General features: G+C 52.0%; 1 protein-coding gene across 4 annotated transcripts; it reads left to right on the top strand.

Moving 5' to 3' along the window:
• On the top strand, positions 1 to 5,453 carry EGR3 (early growth response 3). Of its 4 annotated transcripts, none has more exons than XM_011939845.1 (2): positions 1 to 332; positions 1,632 to 5,411. In XM_011939845.1, exons 1-2 carry the CDS (start codon positions 179 to 181, stop codon positions 2,639 to 2,641), a joined length of 1,164 nt encoding a protein of 387 aa, XP_011795235.1. In that variant the 5' UTR covers positions 1 to 178; the 3' UTR covers positions 2,642 to 5,411. The 4 variants fall into 4 exon arrangements, with proteins under 4 accessions (XP_011795235.1, XP_011795237.1, XP_011795236.1 ...); XM_011939847.1 differs by lacking the exon at positions 1 to 332 and adding an exon at positions 406 to 616 and having other exon boundaries at positions 1,632 to 5,453; XM_011939846.1 differs by lacking the exon at positions 1 to 332 and adding an exon at positions 709 to 813 and having other exon boundaries at positions 1,632 to 5,453.
• The last annotated feature ends 16,356 nt before the right edge of the window (positions 5,454 to 21,809 follow it).

Genomic DNA, 21,809 nt, shown 5'->3' with positions numbered 1-21,809 from the left:
CCCTCTCCTGGCCCATCCCTTCCCTTCTTCCCTCCCCCCTCCCCCCGAACTTTCCCTCTCGCATGCTTTTCCCCTGCACCACGGATCGCCTCTCGGATGCCGCTTGCCTGGAAGCTGCGTTAGGAGCGAGCGGCGGCGGTGGCGGCGGTGGCGGCGGCGGCGGCAGCTCGGGAGTGCTATGACCGGCAAACTCGCCGAGAAGCTGCCGGTGACCATGAGCAGTTTGCTAAACCAACTGCCTGACAATCTGTACCCCGAGGAGATCCCCAGCGCGCTCAACCTCTTCTCCGGCAGCAGCGACTCGGTAGTCCATTACAATCAGATGGCTACAGGTAAGGGCGGCGGGGAGGCGGCGAGGCAGCGAGGAAGGAAGGGGAGAGGAAGAGGAGGAGGGGACGACCTGGTGATGGATGGATGGATGGATGGATGGATGGATGGATGGATGGATGGATGGATAAATGGATGGAGAGATGGGGGCGCGCTGAGAATTTTGCGGGGGGCGAGTTGCTTTTCCCACCCACTCCTCCCGCCCTCCTCGATCGAGAAGGCTAGGTTGGCGACGCCACGGTAGAGGCTTCGGTTCTCCCGGGTGGGGGCAGCCGCCGACCGGAGGGAGGTAGGTGCGAGCAGCTCTGGGGTTCTCCCTCACCACGCAGGGGGCCCGATCGCCGGGCTACGCGCAAGGCGTGGTGCTGTCGCCCCCTTCCCGGGAGGAGCTCGGTGTCTTTTTCACCCGCGCTCTCCCCCCTTACTCCCTCAGCCTCCCACCCGGGATGGAGCCATGTGCGGCGTGGAGTCCCCGCGGTGGGAGAGGTACTGCGACGCTGCCTTTCCGGGGCGTTCAGCAAAGCCGTGGGGGTGTGGGGACGGCGGGGAGAAGGAGGGGGCTCACCCGCGGGGCGAGGGCCTGCCACGGGGAACGATCTCGGGGCCGGGGAGCTGGGGAAGGGCGGCCGCTCCCGCCATGGAGACACCGGCCGGTTTTCCGCCGCTCTCCACCCTCCCTAGCTGGGGCTAGGCTTTTCCCCTTCAGCAAGAGCCTAAAGCTCCTTCATGCCGAGGAGGCTGGGGCTGGGGTAGGTGAAGGGAGAGCTCCCTTTGAGGGCGGCACCCTTCTACGCTCCGAGGACAAAGCGTCGGAGCGCTCTGGGTCGGCGACCCGGGAGCAGCGCGCGTGGGGGGCATCGCCAGGGAGGGAAAGGCGCGGCGTCCTGGAGCGGACAGGGCCAAGGGAAGAGGCCGAGTTGTGTGCGGTGGAGAGCGAGAGCCCAGCGCGCTCCGGGTCTGAAACTACCTGTAGCTGCAGCTACCTGCCCGCCCCACCTCGGGAAGAACAACAATGCTTCTCGCGCGCGCGCGCGTGTGTGTGTGGTACGTGAGTGTGTGCGCGGCTTGTGCGGTGTGTGTGCAGCAGCCACTCCACACCCCGATCCGTAGTATTTTGCTATATCCAGGTTGCGCCCGGGAGCGCGGCACCGCCCGCTTTGCGCCGGGCTCAGCGTTCCTCTTACCCCATGAGCTACGCACTCCACCCGGCCGCACCCTCCGCACCTGGGCAAGGACCTGGGCCCCGTGGCCCGGAGCCGGCTCGGCTTCACTCACCCCTTCCCTCTCTCCCCCGCTCTCCGCAGAGAATGTAATGGACATCGGTCTGACCAACGAGAAGCCCAACCCGGAACTCTCTTACTCCGGCTCCTTCCAGCCAGCCCCCGGCAACAAGACCGTGACCTACTTGGGAAAGTTCGCCTTCGACTCTCCTTCCAACTGGTGCCAGGACAACATCATTAGCCTCATGAGCGCCGGCATCTTGGGGGTGCCCCCGGCTTCAGGGGCGCTCAGCACGCAGACGTCCACTGCCAGCATGGTGCAGCCACCGCAGGGTGACGTGGAGGCCATGTATCCGGCGCTACCCCCCTACTCCAACTGCGGCGACCTCTACTCAGAGCCTGTGTCTTTCCACGATCCGCAGGGCAACCCCGGGCTCGCCTATTCCCCCCAGGATTACCAATCGGCCAAGCCGGCATTGGACAGCAATCTCTTCCCCATGATTCCTGACTACAACCTGTACCACCACCCCAACGACATGGGCTCTATTCCGGAGCACAAGCCCTTCCAGGGCATGGACCCCATCCGGGTCAACCCGCCCCCTATTACCCCTCTGGAGACCATCAAGGCATTCAAAGACAAGCAGATCCACCCGGGCTTTGGCAGCCTGCCCCAGCCGCCGCTCACCCTCAAGCCCATCCGGCCCCGCAAGTACCCCAACCGGCCTAGCAAGACCCCGCTCCACGAACGGCCCCACGCGTGCCCGGCCGAGGGCTGCGACCGCCGTTTCAGCCGTTCGGACGAGCTGACCCGGCACCTGCGCATCCACACGGGCCACAAGCCTTTCCAGTGCCGGATCTGCATGCGGAGCTTCAGCCGCAGCGACCACCTCACCACTCACATCCGCACTCATACGGGCGAGAAGCCCTTTGCCTGCGAGTTCTGCGGTCGCAAGTTTGCGCGCAGCGACGAGCGCAAGCGCCACGCCAAGATCCACCTCAAGCAAAAGGAGAAGAAGGCGGAGAAGGGCGGTGCACCCTCTGCATCCTCGGCGCCCCCGGTGTCGCTGGCCCCAGTGGTCACCACCTGCGCCTGAGGATCGGGCCCCCAGATCTCCACTTTTCCCCTCCAGTGCCTCCCGGCTGCTAGCCTGAAAGCAGCGGGAAAGCCAGCCACGGAGGCGCAGGGGCCGCGCCCTGGCCTCTCCATGGACGTGCGGCCCCTTGCTCCCCTTCGATGCCCCCGGTTCCCAACCTTTCACGCCGGCCAGCGGTCAGGGGCCAGGGCTGGACGCGCCTTCCCCTCGCGGTCCCCCACTGAGCCAAGGCGTGGGGGCGGAAAGGTGGCGTCTAGCCCGCTTTGTTCAGTTCGGATCGCCTTGATCCAGGGGCCGCCGGGCCGCGCCAAGGACCTGCAAGGGACTGAAGGCGGAGCCCATCCAACCCTCGCCCGACCCAAACACCTCATTGTTTCCCCCACGTCTCCCTCTGTACCCCCTCGAAGACTCGAGAGGGGGAGGGGGTAAGGAGCGCACCAAAGCGCAGAGCTTGCTGCCCGCCGCACGCACGCGCGCCTGCGTGCGGGGTTGCGCGCGAGTGTGTGCGTGCTCGCGTGTGTGTGTATGTGTGTGTGTGAGTGTGTGTGCGCGCGCGCAAGCGTGTGTGTGTAAGACTCTTGAGCTGAACTGGGCTGTGTTTACCCCAAACTCTTCCCCACCTCGGGTCCCCAAGCCGCTGGGAGATGTCCCAGGCTGGGGGTCCGCACGTGGCTGGAGGAGGTGGTCTTCCATCCGCTCTGAAATCATGTTTCTTAGAGAAATGCCTCGGATGCCGCTGACGCGGTGCTGCTGCCGCCGCTTCGGGTTTGGCCCCTCAGAACCCCTCCTTTTCTGAGCGCTTCCCTCTTAGGCCTCAGGGCAGTGTGATCTGTGGGGAGAAAGAGCAGCCATCGCTGAATCTGCCTTTTAAAATATATGTGTATTTCCCTAGCCCCACTCTAAGAAATCCACGTTCCTGAGTTTGCCCTCTGCCCTCCCCCTTCTTCCCCTTCTCCCCTCTAAACCTTCTCCCATCTCTTTCAAAATCTTTTCCCAGAAAGGCAGGCTTCAACCAGCCACTCCAGCTTTGTGTCTTCTCTCAATTACATAGCAATTTCTCCTTCCCACCATCATGGGGAAGCTGGCTCTGCTTTTGCCCTTTGTCATCACCAACACAACAGATAGAATTTAAATATATGTATATGGTGTGTGTGTGTATGTATGTGTATGTATATGCATGCATGTGTATAAAAATGCACATGTATACATATACATAACATACACACAATATGTATTCCTAGCAAAATAAAATCTCTAAGGTACTTGGTTATCCAGTGCAGTGCACCGGAATAAAGAGAATTTGTAGGCGTATACAGCTTTAAATGATTTATTTTTTATGAAAATGTTAACTGATGAGATTATATCTACATACGTGTGTTATGTGTGTGGATATAGATACACACATATCCGTACATATACATGAGTGTACATGTGTACGCATATACACATATATGTACGGATATGTGTGTATACACATATACGCATCTCTGTCCAAAATTTCCTCAAAGATATGAGGATTTTTTCATGAATCCATGTTGATGAATGAGGTGTCTCCTTTCCATACCCAGTCTCACCTTCTCCCCACCCTACCTCACCTCTTCTCAGGCACCCCTCTTTCCCAGCTGTCCTGCCAACCCTTCTCGCACAGGGTGGCTCCTTAGAAGTGGAGTAGTAGGGAAGGTTGCTCTCTGCCACGGCTTCCAGCGCGGTCTTGACTGAATGTACTGTTCCTGTTAGCGTTATTTCTCCTGTGGTCAGTAAGCTGCCCAGAGAGAAGGAACAAAGGTCTGGAGTTTACAGAATGTCTGTTTTTAAAGTCACTTTATGCGTTTTCCACTTTTTTTTTTTTTAAGGAAAAGAAGTACCATTTTTGTTTTGTTTTGTTTTGATTTTTGGTGGTGGATAAATAATACTAAAAGGACTCTAGTGAAAAGGGGGGAAATCGAAGAGCAGGGGGTTGTGAATATCCAGGTACTTGGACTTTTTGTAGAAGGAGAGAGAAGAAGATGAAGTTTGCCAGGAGGGCCCATATTTTTTCAGCTGAAGGGTAAAATCTTTCTTTGCAGAGACAGTATTTTGCTGAATACTTTTTATAATGTGATGATTATTAAAAAAGCAAAAATTTTGGTCACTTCCAAGCTAGAAGGAGGAATCAGATACCCTTTAATATTTTTTCCTCGCTCCTTCTGGTATATGCATGTCACTGCATGATAATTGAGTTTTCCTTTGTTTTAATAAAACTGTTCTCAGACATTAAGCTAAACTAAGAGAAAAATAACTTTGTTGCCAAAAGGTTGTGCTATCCAGATTTTTTATATGTCTGCATGTTTTAAAGAAAAAAAAAAGCAACAAAAGAAAATGCACTCTAACTTATGTGAACTGAGAGAAAAAAAATCAGGTTTTAAACAGGAAAACCTATGGGGAATGATATTTTTTGAAAGACTTTTGTATAAAGTTGAGTACTTAGAAAAAAGACAAACCAGATGTAATATATTTTGTGGATGTTTTTATTTCTTGGATTTATAGTACCTTATACTAAGGTTAAAAAAAATATGCTTGATATTGTGAAAAGGTGAAATTCTTCACCAACATTTCATTTGCTCCTTTGTCATATTGTAATGCCAATATAATATAGTTAATGAAAACAGCATTTTTAAAAACCGAAATATTGAAATGGTGTAATGTTGTACCATTTGCACTGTGAGCAAATGCTAATACAGTAAATATATTGTGTTTGCTGACAATCAGCCGGCCTATAAATCTCCTTATTTTATTTCTTGTTTTTATAGCATAAAGCTTTAGTTTGGCCTGTTTTTTGTCTTGGTTTGTTTTTGGCTGGTGATTTGTTTGATAGGTTGTTATGCCTGGTTGTGCCATTCTTCCTCTGAAAACTCTCAAAGTGGAAATGTGGAACTTGGTGTTATTGGAAGTAGGTCAGAATTTTGTGCAAGGTTCTGGTGTTTCAAATAGTTTTTAGTGTTTACTGTGGTACCAGGAAAATAGGCTTTCCCTCCACCCTTCTGTAAGCCTCACACTGCCAGAGGGGTTAGGCGGACGGGTTAGGTAAATTCATGGGAGTCAGGGCTGGTGACTGGGAATCTTCTAGAACCTTCTTTCCAGTTTCCAATGGATATTTGGGGGTAGAAGGGAGGAGATCTCCTGGTTTATTAACAGTTGCTCTAGAGACAGTCCTAGGGAACGTCAGAACAGGACACTGGAGGGCCTGTCAGCCACACTGGGTAGTTCTCTTGCCAAAGCTTTCGAAGCCTGAAAAACAGGTGGAGACTTGACCAAGGTTCTTCAGGGTTGGCAAGATGACCAGAGAGATTGGCAGCTCTTCTGTGGTCAGATCACTGGAAAAAATCAGGTTTTAAACTTCTACAACTTTAATCCCGGTTGGACGGGATTCCTCTAGGCCTCACTATTTGGAGCTGCCTGGTAAAGGTGAACCTCGCTGAAAACCAGCTCCTATGAATGACCCAGGGATCCAATGCCTTGAAAGGAAGAAAGAATGTTTGGGATTTGGAGAACACACGGGGAATGTTTGCATAGCCTCAAACTGCCATACCTTATGATTTCTACCTCCCATAAAAGCAATGTTTCTCCTATCCTCCAAGCTGTCTTTGCTAGAACATTCCTCCTCCTTAACTTAGTTTATTTGCTAGCCCTAGAGCTGTCTCCATTTCTCTTGAGGAAAATGTATCCTCCACTTCCTTCTTGTGTCTGCGTCTCTATTTTGCACCCCTCACCTTGTTCCCCATAGTCCTTAGAAGACTTTATCCCTTGAGGCTTATTCTAGAGCTGTCTTTGGACAAGTCAATCCTTGCTGCCTCCCCTTCTTCCTGCCTGCCCTCTAAAAAAAAACTCACCTGGGTTCCTCTGCAGTTCATTTCACATATAATCTGCCTCATCCAGGTTTAGGGGCCTGGTGTATAATGCTGCACTATGTAAATGCCCCACCAGATTGTGACTGGGGTCTGTGTCTCAGACCCTGAGGTGCAAACCAGGTCAGCCACAAAGCAACAGAAATGCTGTGTCCCTGCTCAGAAACTGCTCTTCGGCACCCCCAAGGCAGGCCCACCACAGAGAAAAATACGGGTGGTATTTCTGGTTGGCTATAGTTACCAAGAAGTTGAGGCCAGACCTGGGTGGAGGAGGTAGGCTGTGGCCCTAGAAAAGAATGTTTTTGAAGTGAGAGATGAAGAAGGAGAATGCAGTATGGAATCTTAAATTTTCCCACCCACACAATTTTAGGTCACCGGCTGCCATCATGAATTCCCTTCTCTTCATGAAACTTAAAATTTCAGACTGAGGCTTCAATAGCCTCATAGAAGTATCCTTCCTTTTTAACAGAGGGAATCCAAGATGGCAGAAAGGTCCTGACAATTGAGCATATAGTTAATCTCTTTGCTAAACTAGATGTTTCCTTCCAGATTTCTATGTGTTTCTTAAGTGAGTAGTATGGGAGGAAGATACTGTCCCTGAGTGTTTTCATAGTCAGCATCCAGCCCCACCTGCACCTTCTCCAATCAAACCAGGCCTTCGGTGTTACACTTTCATCAACAGTGTACTATGCTGCATGATTAACAAACTCACTATCCATTGGTGGATATTACTCAACCCAACCTGGTTCAACCACTGGGTTACTTGGCAATATGGCAGTCCGCCTGGCTGGCACCAACCCTGTGTGGTGTAATCACTGATTCACACTTTGTAGCTAGATAAGACTGTCCCAGATAGCATCACACCAGCTACCCAACCCGCCTGGGTTTTGTAAATATGGGGGGAGGAGACTCAACCCTGAAACTCAGGGATGAAGTAGGGAGAAGGTGGAGGGAAGGCCTAGATGGGGCTATCATGGGAGGAAATTAGTAGAAGCTTTGCAATGAACAGGCCCTGGGCCCTGGGGCAAAATCAGGCATCAAAGTATGGAAGGGTTAGAGGCATAGCTCCTTCCACGAACCCCTGGGGTGTTTGCGGATGAATGAAAGGATGCCCCACACACGCGCGCGCGTGCACGTGCACACACACACACACACCTTGGGAGTGGTGTACTGAAAGCGATGACTCTTTGCAAAACTGTACTTGGTGAACTGGGGTTGAGTGTAAGTGAATTACTTGGAGAGAACATGGGGCAAGGCATGGTATATGTTTTTGTGTGGTGTGTGGTGGAAGTGGTAGTGGCGAGTGTGCAAGTGTGTCTGTATTCACAAGCATATCAAAAAGAATAGCAAGGTGGATTCTGGTGAATGAAAGTAATAGCTCATGGTCAGTTGTTATTGATCTCCTTTTGCTAATCCATAATTTGCTTGTCATAGATGAGGGGGTTGTGAGCTGCCTTTTCCTGCCCCTGATTGGCTTACCTGGTGTTCTGGAACAATAAGCCTGGGGAAAGCAGGGGGCTTCTGTGTGTCCCAAGAGCTAGAAATCATACTGGCAAAATCTTAAGGACAAAGGGGAAATAACTGACTGTCTAAAAGGTGCCATGGAGTTTTAAAAATAGGTCATAGTCTCAGATCTATCCCAAGGGGTTCTTTCCAGAATAACCATTCTTTGTGCGGAGAGGAGAGGGTTCTCCAGAGGAAAGGGAAGAAGGCCCTTGATCAGAGCAGTCCCTGGTTCAGCCCCATGGACCACACAGTCTCACTCACTGGTCAGACATCCGCAGAGGCCAGGAGAGCCCCTGGCCCTGGAGCCTTCTCCCAGCATGTCAGCTCTGGAGTGTCACTATTCTTTTGGCTTGAATATTTCCATCAGCTCCATCTCTAATATTTTTTAAAATTGATCATTTTCACAGCCCCATGTGAGCAGGAGTAGGCCAGGGTGGGAGATAGTGTCATGAAGCTTTCCCCAATTTGCAGTAAAGCCTCTGACGTGTCCATGCCCAGGCAGGATAGGACCAGGCCCTGACTACTCCTGCTCCAGAAGAGTCCCCATCCCCGTCACAGCTGGTTCCTCTCTAGCCTGGAATTGGGGCAGTTCCTGCCACCACCTCTCCTGGCTTCCACCAGCCTCTGACCCCAGGCTGGGAACACTATTTCTTCCCCTCTAGCAAACACACAGATGCCTAGAAGGATGTTTTCTGAGCAATTTTACCAGGGAGCTAATGCAAACAGAACATGGCTACAGAGCTGCAAACAAGAAGAATGTCAACAAAAATGTTCTAACTTCTAGGCTGGGTGGGCGCCAGACTGTGATTCCATACAGCTTCTTTCATACTGCCTACCTGCTTCTGGGTCTTGCCTCCTCCAGGGAGGCCCCCAGTACATCCTCTCAGGACATGTGTGGCTTCTCTGGTTTACCAAGACCCAGGGTCCCTGGATGAGGAAGGCCCTTCCTCTGGGCCTCAGAAGTGCTTTCTCAGGCCCCTAGGCACCCCGTGCTACTCCTATCAACCCCTCCTTCATCCCATTCCAGGGGAACTCTGGGGTTCCACACCCTCCAATCCTATCCTTGCTCTGATGGTGCCCCTGAGCTGAGCCCTGCTCATGCTGCTTGGAGCATGATGGCTGTCCTTTGGGTTGGCCCTTCCCACCAGACCTGCCCACGGCCTGCAGGCTTCTCTGCTTGGGTCTTTTGTTGTGGCATCATGACCCAACCAGAAACAGACTGCTCAATGATAGATTTGTTGCTTGGGATTCCCTTTTGGGTCACCCACTGAGTTCCTAGCTAGAGTCTCAGGAATGCCTCCAGCTCTCAGCTCCCTAGAGGAATAGAGATGTCTGTCACCCTTGAGTCTGGGGACACCCTTAAACTTCTTCAGTGGAAGTTACCCTTGCCTGTGGGCCTGTATTCCTTGAAATGGCTCACCCCAGGGGTGGCCATTCACTCACCTAGAATCTGTCAGTACCCTGTTCTCACCAAAGAGAGAGAGGTTAGTGGCCAGAACAGAACTGAGGCTTTGGGCCCTTTGGTATCTTTTCCACAACAGGCTGCAAGAGCTCTCACACTTTTTTCCTTAGCGTCACCCTTCCATGTTGTCCAGATGCCTGACAGTCTTCCATTCCTCCCCATTCCTTTCTCTGCACTGCTTAGGAAGATCAGGTTGGTCCAGCAGGAAGGACAGAAGAAAACTTCCAGTACCCATGGAACCCCAGGGTGCTAATGAAAGCCTTCTTTTGGGTACTTGTTACTTAGTTAGGTTTCAGTCCCAAAAATAAAGGGGCAGTTTGATAACCCAGCAGGTACTCTAGTTTTTCTCCTGGGTCCCTTAACCCACTATGGGACCATCACCTCCCTCCTACATCTGAATCTCAACTCTGCCACTTTCTGGCAGTGTGACTCTCAGCAAGTTCTTAGTCTGTCTGACCCATTATTTCCTCTTGTCTTATCATCGCTGTTGTGGAGTTTAAATGAGATACTGTGTATGGTGCCTGGTTCATGGTGGGTGCTCCATCAATGTCATTTATCTTCCAGGTCCCTTACCTCTGTCCCCATCCTCCAAACACAGTGGCAAGAAAACAGGCTCTGTCTCCACTGGAGATCAGTACATCAATTCAAGCAGTCAGGAGACCTCACAGTCCCTGCCACCACTCCCAGCCCCTACCATCCACTGCATATCTGTGTTCTGAAAATAGATCCTCTCCACCCTACCCACTAATCCACTCGAGAGAACATGAGTCCTTTCCCCTCTTGGCCACAGCCAAAGTTCATTGTTGTCATTTCCTGGCCTAATTCCTGACCCCTCCTCAGGTCCTTTTGTCCCATCTCTCTCGCTGAGATGGGTGGATGGGACACCTTCCTGATCCAGTATCATCTGCAAAGTTAATTAATGTGTCATCGGGCTGTTGCCTGCTTCCTGATCCTTATCAGGGATTTAAATAAAACGCAGCAGCCCCAGTTCTGCCCCGTCCATCTCTTTCCCTTCATCTTAGTCATCAGTCCTTGATCTCAGTCTTCTGGCTAGTTCTTAGCTTCCAGCTGCAGGGCTGGTGGCCCTGCTTCTGCCCAGGCCTGGTCTGGGGGCAGAGTTGACATGCAGGGCTTTAATGGGATGCAGGGCTTTAATTCTGTGTGAGAATCATGGACATCAGGGCCCTTACCTCAACGTCCCACTTCCTTGGGTGATTCCCCCTAAATTTTAGTCATAAGAGACCTTAAGATGCCATTTAGTCCAACACTCTCCCTTTCGGATAAGGAAACAGAGGCCTAAAGAGGTTCGTGACTTGTCCAAGCTCATACCTCGAGGAAGGGCAGAGCTGAGAATTCAGATCCCGCCGATCAGTGGAAGGTCCTGCAGAAAGGTTAATTGCTTCGTTTATTTATTTAAATATGTGTCAAGGGCCTGCCATGTGCAACATGTTCTAGGCACCGGCGTTATAGCAGTGAACAAAAAGTCCTGCATTGTCACAGCTTACCTTCTCCAGGGTAGAAACAGATGAAAAACAAAGAAGCAAATATGTGTTGTGTCCCATTGTGATATGGAGAAAAATACAACAGAGGAAGGAGAATGGCTAGCATTGGGAGAAGGGGATTACAATCACATACGGGTGATCTGGGATGGCTTCACAGGGAGGAGTCTTTCAGCACAGGCCCGGGAAGTGACAGAATGGACCACGTGGCCATCTGAGGAAGAGCTGTCCAGGTGCAAAGGTCCTCAGGGGATGATGGTGTTCTTGGAAGTTCGAGGAGTAACATGGAGGCAGAGTGGCTGGAAAGGAAGGGAGTTGACAATAGGAGATGAAGTCGGAGAGACAGTACGGGACCAGGTCACAGGAACGCTTTAAAGGAAATGAATGTGTCCAAAAGAAGCAAACAAACGCTGAAGGCTAATGGTGAGGGAAAAGCCCCACGACCCCTGAGCAGAGCCCCAACCTGTACTAACTGAACTGCCAGGCCAGCCCTGGGCTGCGGGCACCCTGTCCTTTCAACCCTCAATGCCCCCATTCCTCTGCTTGGCTCTGTCATCCCCTGACTGCCAGCTCCTTAGCCTTTCTTTCACATCTGACATGTCAGAGACCACCAATGATTCCTAAACTCCAGCCTGGCCAAGGAGAGACAGAAGTGCCTCCTTTGAGAACTGTAACCAAGAGCCTTCTCTCTTCCTGTTGACATGTGCCTTGGTACCAAGTTCCTAATGAGATGAATGACTCTTCCTGCTGCCCAGCCTAGGAGTGGGAATCTCCCTTGGCCTCATCTCTCAGAAATCGCTCCTGCAAAGCCAGCTCCCTCTTTTGTCTGTAACTAGATTGACCATGTTCCCTCCCTTGGCAGAAAGCTGGTGGATGGTCAGGTTCTTCCAATATGGTCACATTCTCACCCATAGGCCCTGAGCAGGCAAGATGGTACCCCAAAAATCACTTGATCCACAATGCCACTTGCCACATCCTCTCTTTTTCCCTGGATTCTGGCAAATCTCCATCTAGTAGCATCATTTCTGTAACCTAGTCTAGGCAGTTTCATGCCTGAGAAAAAAACATTTCTTCCTCCCTCTCCCCACCTTTTTTGGTCTTCCATTTCATGCCTCCCAAAAGTTCCCCTCAGTTCTTGGCTTTCCCTTGCAACTTGGCATCATCCAGAGCTTCTTCACATCTCATTCATCCATCCATGAATTTAGCAAAACTATTAAGCCAGGTAATGTTCAGCATGGGGGTGGGGTGGTCCCAGTCCAAAGATGAACAACACACAGTCCTTGAAGATCTTACACTCTGTCAGGGAAGCAGACACATAAACAGATTATTTCAATACACTGGGACTGGTGTCATGATAATGGTTCATTCTGATAGGAAGGCACCTAAATCAGAGTTTGGGGATAAGTGGGAAGGATAGGGTGGGGTAGGGAAGCTTCCTGGAGGATCTCAGTCTTCTTTCAAGTCCCACATCAATAACAAAACCACTAAGCTGCTGAGGACTTCCTATGCACCAAGTGCTGTGCTAAAGGTTGGACATGTATTATCCCATTGGACTCTAGGTAGAGTAGAACTACCCCAGGGTGCTCATCAGGTAAACTGTGGGGCTGTTCACTCTGTCCTTTTCCTGGAGGAGGAAGAGAAAATCCCAGTGGCCCACAGGCCCCAGGAAACAACAGAGCAGCTTGGCATCTCTGGAGTATGCCCAGCTGGCTTAGTGGAAGTTGTCCAACCCAGATGACATGTCCCTGTGTTACATTCTGGCTCCTTCTCCTTGCTACAGAGCAGAGTTTTCTGGAGTTTGGGGAGGGATAAGCCTCCATCTTTGGATTCTTTGGATACAGGTACAACATCCCTCCAGGTGACCTCCACCTACCATGGCTCTGTAGGCGCTAGCTCCTCAGCCCAGGACCTGAGGTGGTGAGCTGGGAGGAAACGCACCAGACATGCTTTTCTTCCCGGGGTGCTTAGAGTCAGGTTCCACAGTTCCAGGCATGGCCAACCATGCTTCCCCCCTCTCAGCCCATCCACCTGCTTCTCCTGTGCTGTTGGTTGAAGAGATCAGATAAAAGACCAAGCTGTGGCTCCAGTTCCAGCACTGCCTCTCTCTGTACATCAGACCCTGAGTCAATTTCTTAACTTGGCTGAGCCTCTATTTTCCCATCTGACAGTGGGGATAATACCCTTCTCCACAGAGTTGTTGAGAGGATCCACTGAAATGTAAATTATGAAAAAGAGCTGTCCTTTCCAAAAAGCCAAAAGAAGACTGTTGGAGGAGGAGGTGGGTGATGCTCTTCTCCTTCGACAGGTGAATATACTATGGGGAGACATTTCTAGGTGGAGCTAGAAGCCGGGTCTGAACTCAGTCACTATTCTTACTAGATCAAGTGAGAAGACCACACAGGATTCAGATGGCTCAGAGGTGACAAGCTCAGGAATAATCCCTGCTTCACTGTTAGAAACTGTATTTTCTGGGTCTTAAGACATGGAAATCTCCATCCAATGAGGATGTAGATCAATTGAACAGATGTACACCCTCTGCACTTCATCAGGCATCAGGAGACCTGGCTTCTAGTCCTGGCTCTAACATGAGAGCAAAGCTCTATGACATCTGCAAAGTCACAGCCCTTCTCTGGGCCTTGAAGTCCCTGTTAGGAAATCAAGTGGTCCCACTAGAGAATCCATATGATACCTTCAGTCCTAAAGGGCAGAAGTCCCAAGACTGTCACTCTGTGCAAGATCCACCCCCATGTCACAGCTGGGGACTGAGCCACGGCTCAGCAATGCTAGCATGAGACTCAAATGCAAAGATCCTGCTTCCCATTGCCTCAAAGCACCATCTCTCTCTCTCTCTCTCTCTCTCTCTCTCTCTCTCTCTCTCACTCTCTCTCTCCCCACCCCCTCTCTCTCCCCTCCTAAGAGCCTCCAAGGCGCTATTGGCTTCCTGGGGCTCTGAGTCTGCCGGCCTCTTTCCCTGACTCCAGTTTCTTCTGGCCTGAGCCAATGGGGCAATGTTCTGTGACTGCATTTGTATCTTGGATTGTGTTTTTAAACCCATTTTCTCTCATATTTGCCTGAAAAATATTTAGAAACTGCTATACAACGCAATCCTCTGATTTGGGATCCCATTCAACCCAATGCCAGAAATGCTTCGCAGTGGTTTGCGGTACTCGCATCACTTCCTCTCTGAGGACTGGAAAGCTCCGTGGACTGGTAGGCTCCTGAATGCAGCTTCTGCTCTAGTGAGGGAGCAGCAGGGGCCCCAGAAGGCTCAGAATCTCTGTCTTTGGGCCCTCCTGAGAATTCCTGCTGCTGGGAGTCTCCCATTTTGGGATTTCAGCCTTAAATCTACCATCTGAGCCGCTGCCCTACCTGCTGGGTTTTTCCTCCCAGATCACCATCACAGGTCCCTCCTTCATCTCAGGAAAGGACCCAGTGGTCCTAGAAGCTCATCCCTCTTTTCATCCACAAAGCCCAAGTGTGCCCCACCCTATCCTCCTCCCAAACTCTGCCCGGAACCAGCAGCCCCTCCCTGCCAGCACACCCTCTTGCCCTTATCTCCAGCATCACCCATTTATTCCAATCCTCACCCCACTGGAGCGTCTGCTGAGTTACCCAACCTCCCCTAGGTCAAGCCTGTGTTGGATGAGTTGAGTCATTACCTCCATCTCCTCCTAACACTCCCAGGTCTCAGGAATTGGGCTGGTTTAGCAGGCTGGGAGGGAAGCCTCCATCTCTTCCATGGAGGCAGCCTCCTGGGACCAGGATTTTCCTGGTATTGAGCCTAACTTTGTCTTTCCCGGAACACCCTCTGTCACCAATTAGACCACCCAATCACCCACCTGAGTTTGCTCACTGCCCGTCTCCCCACGCCAGCTCCTTCTGTGACCAGTCATGGAAACTTGGACACAGCAATGAAGCTCTCTGGGCCTCAGATGACACATCTGTGAAATGGGGGATAATGATACCTCTCCCGCCCCAGGGGAGGACGCGGAGCTGCTACTATCCCATGGTCCTCCTCCAGCTCCCCTAGGCTGCTCATCTCAGCTCCCTCCCTCTCCCTTACTCTTAGAACACCTCATCTGCAAGCACTTAGGATTCTTAGGTCACTATGCAGCCTAGTCTCTGTGCCACTGGCTCTGTCCTTGGCTCCTACCTCTCTCCTATCCACGTCCTCCCACGCTTGGGATCTTGGTTTGGTGACAGCCACCAAACAGGAACTGCAGACAAAGCCCCCAGAAGTTCAGGCCACGTCTTCCTTCCTTGCTCCACCCCACACTGTCCAGGGAAACCCAGAGGTTAGACAGCAAGGTCCAGATTCCCTCTGGGGACAAGAAGCCAGGCTCTGTCCTTGGTTCGCACAGCATTCTGGAGCTGGCAGGGCCCAGGATGATCCTTTGTCTACAACCCGGGCTCTGTGGCTCCCATCTTTGTGCACGCCCTGCACACACATGCAGGCAGCAGCCCTACTCAATTCTCCCACGAGCACACGCTCTCCTGCTCTCCCTCCCCCTTCTCTATTTCTCTCTCTGAGCTGTGCTCCCAGAACACACCCTCCCAGCCCACCAATCCTACACACGCCACTGCGCTTTACAAGCATCAGCTCAAGAATCTCCCAGTTCCCTGCTTGCTCCCTCCACTCCATCTCTCAAACTCCTCCACCCGCAAAGGGTGGGCCCTGTCTGCCCACAAGACTAAGATGCCTCAGCTTCTCCAGGCCTGCCTTTGAGGGAAGAGTCTTTGCTGGCTTCTTGCAGCCCCTCACCTCCCTTTCTCTACAGGCAAAAGCAGCCCAAGGCCCCCACAGCCCGGGCAGGCCCTCCCCGGCATCTGGTGAGAGGACAAGAAGAAGGAAGAACTGTGGGTTCTTTTCCCTGAGACTCCTAGATTTTGTACCAAAATGCAGGGTGTGCTCCTGTTTGCATTTTTTTTTTTTTTTGTTTCCTTTCTGAAAATAACCATGAAACTATCATTTCCTCCCACTGCCTTTTCCCTATCTTATTTGGATTAGCAGAGTTGCTGCAAGAGGTGGTTTGGAGCCACTAACAGCCTCCTTCCCTGACCTGGCTCCAGGGAACTCACAGGTGGCTTTGGAGGGGGCACTGCCAGATGGGTGCTGCGTCCTCTGGGGTGGCAAGAAGGAGTGCAGGCACTGGGCACCCTGGGGTCACCATGACCTCCTCAATCAGAGACCCCTGGGAAACCAGGTGTGAGCCTGCCTTGTGCCCACATTGGTAAATATCAGGAACAACCTCAGGCCTGGCTTTCTCTCTGTAACTTTTCTGGAATGGGGGAGCAGCAGCTCAGCCCCCTCCCTTGGCTGACAGGTGAAGATGCAAAGGATACAGGCTCTCTATGTGGGAAGGGGACCAATACAGAAGAACTGGTGCTTATACAAGAAGAAAAATGGGGTGCATGGTGAGAAGGGGTGCCTCTCTTCTCCCTTTGTTTGTATCCAATGCCTCCTCCCACGCAGCTGTTCCAGGCCTTCACGCTGCTCGCTGAGAAGCAACCTCAAAAAGATCCAGCTTCAGGGTTGGGGACAGTCAGAGAGACCCCCAAAGGAGCCTGCCTCTTATGCCACTCAAGGGCCTATAGGACACAGCCCACCGAACTCCACCACTTGCTTGAGAAACTGAGCTTCCCTGTAATCCCAACACTTTGCGAGGCCGAGGGGGGAGGATCGCTGAGGCCAGGAGGTCAAGGCTGCAGTAAGCTATGATCACGCCACTGCACTATAGCCTGGGTAAAGAGCAACACTCTATCTCAAAAAGATAAAAAAGAAGGCTGGGCGCAGTGGCTCAAGCCTGTAATCCCAGCACTTTGGGAGGCCGAGACGGGCGGATCACGAGGTCAAGAGATCAAGACCATCCTGGCTAACGCGGTGAAACCCCGTCTCTACTAAAAAATACAAAAAACTAGCTGGGCGAGGTGGCGGGCGCCTGTAGTCCCACGCTACAGGCAGGAGACTTGGGAGGATGAGGCAGGAGAATGGCGTAAACCCAGGAGACGGAGCTTGCAGTGAGCTGAGATCCAGCCACTACACCCTAGCCTGGGCGACAGAGCAAGACTCTATCTCAAAAAAAAAAAAAAAAAAGATAATGAAGAAAAACAAAAGAAAGAAAGAAATGAAGGGGGCAGCAACGCAGGCCTCCCTGCCCTGAGGATGGTTCTTTCACGAGGCCCCTTGCCACAGGCCTTCAACCTGTGAAGCCCACCACTGCCTGACTTGTTTCTGGTTGAAGAGGACCCTGGGGGAGGGCCCCTCTGCTGGTGCTGCCATCCCTGGGGCCTGGCCAGTTGCAGTTCCATGAAAAGAAAAGGATGGCTGAGGCTGGAAAAGGAGACCACGGACTAAAGTTGCTTGTCCTGACCTTCCTGGCAGAGGGCGTTGGTGCCCACGGGAGCCTTCCTGCGCTTGTTTAGCCTCTCTTCCCTCCTGCTGTGTGCCTTCTTTGGGAATTCCTTCCTGATTAGTCCAGAGGTACAGCAGGCCAGGGCTGGAGGGTGGCAGCTGGCCTGGCCGCAGTGGCACCACTGTCTCCTCCTATTCATCAGTGAGGCCTTCTCCGTATGCCCCTCATGCTAGTTACCACTTTTTCACTGTGACCAGATTTGGCATGTGCCCCATCTAATTTCTCTAGGCCAGGCTGCTGCAGTGGGACCTCATCCCTTTCTTTGAGGGTCCTGGCTTGCCCCAAAGGTGCAGGCCTTGGTATGAAATCCTCCCCCAGCCCCATAGTCCTTCCTGACACATACACACTATGCATCCCTTGGTTCTGCCTCTTCCTCCCCAGCGGGACCCTTCTCCTCCCCCAGGCTGAGCTCCTGGGCTATTTGGGGCACTGCCGGCCTTGTGGTGTAATCAGTGCCCGTGGATAATTACCACCTGCCCTGCCGGTGTCTGGGGGCTGTCTCCACCACAGCAGCAGGGGGTGGACGCTGGGCAGCCAGGCCTGCAGCAAGGTCAGGCTGGGGCAGTCCTGCCCTCTCCCCAAGCCTGCTGCTCACGCATGGGACTTGCAAGGATTCCCTAGGAAAGCCATGCGTTCCTACAAGCTATGCTCACCTGGGACGCTCTGTGGCTTCAGCTGGGGGTGGATGGCTATCCCAGCCAGGGGAAAAAAGTCCTGAGGCTACTCTATGCACCCACAGTCAGCCCAAACCCTGTTCTCCCATACTGCCTTCCGAGGTCAGGGGATATCCCCTGGCTGCTGACCTCTGGACAGAGCAACAGCCAAATCAAGAGGGACTTGGATTTGACCTTCAGTTCACCAGGCCTCATCATCTTCCCTCAGGGAGGCGGCAATGGCTAATGAGATGACTGTGAAAGTGAGTCTACTATAAATGCTAGCTTCCTCCCTTTTTGCTACATTATTTTCTGCTCCAAGGCAGCCTGGGTTTAAATGCCTGTCCTTTTCACTTAGCCAACTCTGTGACCTTGGGCAATTAGTTCAGCCTCGGTTTCCTCATCTGTAAAAAGAAGATGATCAGAGGAGCTGCCTCACCAAGTTACTGCAGAATACATGATCTAATACATGTAAAATGCTTTGCCCAGTGCCAACGAGACTCTACAATGGTGGGTATTATTATTGGGAACTGCAAAGGGCAGAGAATGGGGGTTGGGAGCATCCATACACCAGCTCTAGGATGCCCAGGAAAGCAAAGCGGGGCTGAGGGAACAAACCACAGGCAGCCCCAGGGCTGGACATTCTCTATTGCAGCTAAAATCCTGGAGGCTGTGGTGGGGCATCTCACAGACCTTCTCCATCTAGGAGCACCCACTCCCACTCTTTTGACCTCATTTCCTATAACATGGTGCCATATAAGCTTTTTGAGGCCAGAGCACACCAAATACCTGTGAATACTTTATTCTGCAAAGAGAAAGTCAGCAGCAGCTACATCCAGATGAAATACTCGGATCTTGAGAGATGCAGAAATCGAATTATGTTTCTGTCTCTTCCTTTCCTGTTATAGTAAAAAGGTTATTTGTTCTAATGCTTAAAGTTCTTTACACATATTCATGGCCCTGTCACTTGAAAGGCCACTCAGATAAATAAATGTCTGCTTTCCAGAGTGAAGCATTTGGGGGTGGGTGGTGAATGGGCTGAGGGGCTGGGCCAAAAGACTAGGACTGACAAGGTCAGCCTGCCCCCAAAACAACCAAGCAACCCAGCACCATTTTCTCCCTACTTCAGCGCCTTCCCCAGCAGGGCCCAGAGCTCCCACTTCTGACACCTTGCACCAGCAGGCTAGACCAGAACCTTAGCTCTCCAGCCTCACCAGTGCCAAGGTGGGAGCAAAGAGGGCTGCATTGGGTAGGAACATCAGTCAAAAGTACTAGATACCGCCCCATGGAGATGGAGAAGAAGGGAGAAGGCCAAAGGGTGGGGAGTGGGGCGTGAGCACCAACCTCACCTCCCAGGAATGTCTCAACCCCAGCTAGAGCCATGAGGGCCCCAGCTCAAGGCAGCAGCCTTAGCCACACCACAGCCTGGCATGAGCCCCACATCACAGCCATCCTGAGCCACACCTCAGGAGCCATGTCTTCAGTGATTTCCTCTGACTTCCCCTTCTGGGTGTACCCTGGAGCTACCTGGAGGAACAGGCCATCCAGACCCAACTCAGAATCTCAGGAGCCTTGGACTCAGTGGTCCTCCTGCCAGTTCTCTCCAGTGGGCACCTCCTATTGTGGGTCTGGGGGCATCTTAGAGCCTACCTGTCAGGGGGCTGCCCAGCCTGGACAACCCTTGGCCTGATGCCCAGGGAACATATCATCCTGGGGGGATTGTTTTCCCTGCTGGTGCACTCTCCCTCACTTGAGTCTCCTCTTGGGTTCTGTGAGCTAATCAGAGAGAAGGAGGGGGAGGAGGGGGTGCTGCTTGCCTTCCCCGTTATCTGCAGCAATCCACGGTGACTAATGCTCCCAGTTGGTAAAAAGGCAGTGTAATCAAAACACTTTTTTTTTTTTAGTCCTTAAAGTTAGTCATTCTCCCAGAGTGGAGGAAAAAAAAAAAAAAAAAGCCCACAGCAGGCACCACGAGATGCAAGCTGAGAGGCCTGCACTGCTGGGTGGAACCAAAGCATTGGCTGTGGCAGCTCCTGTGGGTCAGAGGCCAGGGCTCCTCCTCCTCTGGGCCCTTGGGTATCCTTCCTCCACACCCGCATTTGTTCTTGCTTTCCCCAACATCTGGGCCTTCTGATCCCTGAAGGACATCCATGCCATGTCAGGGGCTGCCCTTTCCTCTCACCCTGCCCGGTGCTGCCACCTGCTGGCCTGGCACTCTCCGTGCTGGAGGAAGCATATAAAAGCTCCCAGGATGAGGCCCAGCTTGGCACCCTGGTCATAGGGTGGTACTCCCTCCACCGACAACCTGGCTATTAAGTAGCGGTGTTTCTCCTGGTTCCATCTGCCTGCTGGCTTCTGACCTGACTGTGCCTTGACAGAACCATAGGTTGTTGCAGGTCAAACGGCAAACTGTAGTGGCAAAAGCATACAGATCAAAGCTAGGGTACTCAGGTCAGAAACCCCATTTCAGTGCTTCATGAAGCTATACTACAGCTTCATGGCTATACTTCAGCTCCATCATCTGTGAAATGGTAATAATGGTAGTATCCACCTCACAGGGTTGTGGCAAGGATTAAATGTGAACTGCAGAGAATAGTGCCTGTCATGTCATGAGTGCTCAATCATTATTGACTTATAATAAAAATAATAACAATTAAGTGGAATATAAACCATCTCATCACCCTTTCTTGTCCAAGGCAGACATGACTAATCAATCACAGAACTTCCCCACTGATGGCAGATTCCCCAGAATCCTCAACACTGCATTCCAGGCAGACAATCAGAGCAGGCATATGGGATGATATCCATTCACCATCCCAGATCTAACCTGGACCTTTCCCATTGCAGTTAAGGAAAATGAGGTCCAGAGGAGGAACAAGATTCCCTCAAGCCACTTGGAGGCAGAGCCACAGGTCAGACAGGCGTTCCTGGTTCTGCCCGCTTCTTGCTGGCCTGGCTTCTGATGTGTCACTTCACCCTGACCTTTGAGCAGTCTGTGTGGCCTTCCTGCCACTGGAAATCTCACCTGATTTCTTCCATCTTCTCCCACCCTTGCTCCTCCTATGTCCTTGTCCCCCAAAGGCCCTGGGAAAGCTATTGTTCTGAGACATCCTACTGAGCAGGTGCAGAGCAGGGAGAAGTGGGGCAGTGAGGCCATATAGAAACCTGAGGCCTGTGTCTGAATATCTGCAGGAGCCTCCCTGAGGAATCAAGACCTTTAGGGCTCCAAGAGAGCTGAGCCCACCAATTTGGCCCTGTCACATTCAGTTTTTCAGCCTTAGCCCGGTGCTCTAATGAAGCCCCTGACAGCCCAGGTCCAGGTTCTGGGAATGTTCACTCTTTACTAATGAGAGTTGGCATGGTGAAAGACTCAGGGGCCAGCCCTAGACCTCCATGTGGGAAAGGCTGGGAGAGGACAGGACATGACAATCCCAGAGATGAGGGTCAGGGAGGGGGAAGTACCTGCTTACCAACTTCTGAGTAAAAAACTCCAAGGAAAAGTTGGGGGCTGATGGCGGAGCAGGTTCTGCTGCTGCTTTTCCTCTCATAAACAGCTTTGCCCAGGAGCAGACCTCTACCACCTGAACACTCTTTTAAACTTCAGGCTCAGACTTCTGGGGAAGAATCAGTATTTACAAGGCTTGAAACCAGGAGCATCCACCTCTACTCAAAGCGCCTCCACTCTCAGCTTCTACTTAGAAACCAAATTTTCTCTTTTCCATTCCTTCCCTGCAGAGGCAGGATCAATCTG

This window comes from Colobus angolensis, unplaced genomic scaffold (genome assembly GCF_000951035.1).
Source record: "Colobus angolensis palliatus isolate OR3802 unplaced genomic scaffold, Cang.pa_1.0 Scaffold184, whole genome shotgun sequence".
Lineage (NCBI taxonomy): Eukaryota > Metazoa > Chordata > Mammalia > Primates > Cercopithecidae > Colobus > Colobus angolensis.
The sequence above is the reverse complement of the archived record's forward strand: the minus strand, read 5'-3'. Positions and strand labels throughout refer to the sequence as shown.

Excerpts from the sequence above, each read along its gene's own strand:
- EGR3 (XM_011939845.1), top strand. The coding sequence starts at position 179 with ATGACCGGCAAACTCGCCGAGAAGCTGCCGGTGACCATGAGCAGTTTG. Across the intron at positions 333-1,631 it reads TTACAATCAGATGGCTACAG|AGAATGTAATGGACATCGGT; the intron begins GTAAGGGCGGCG and ends CGCTCTCCGCAG.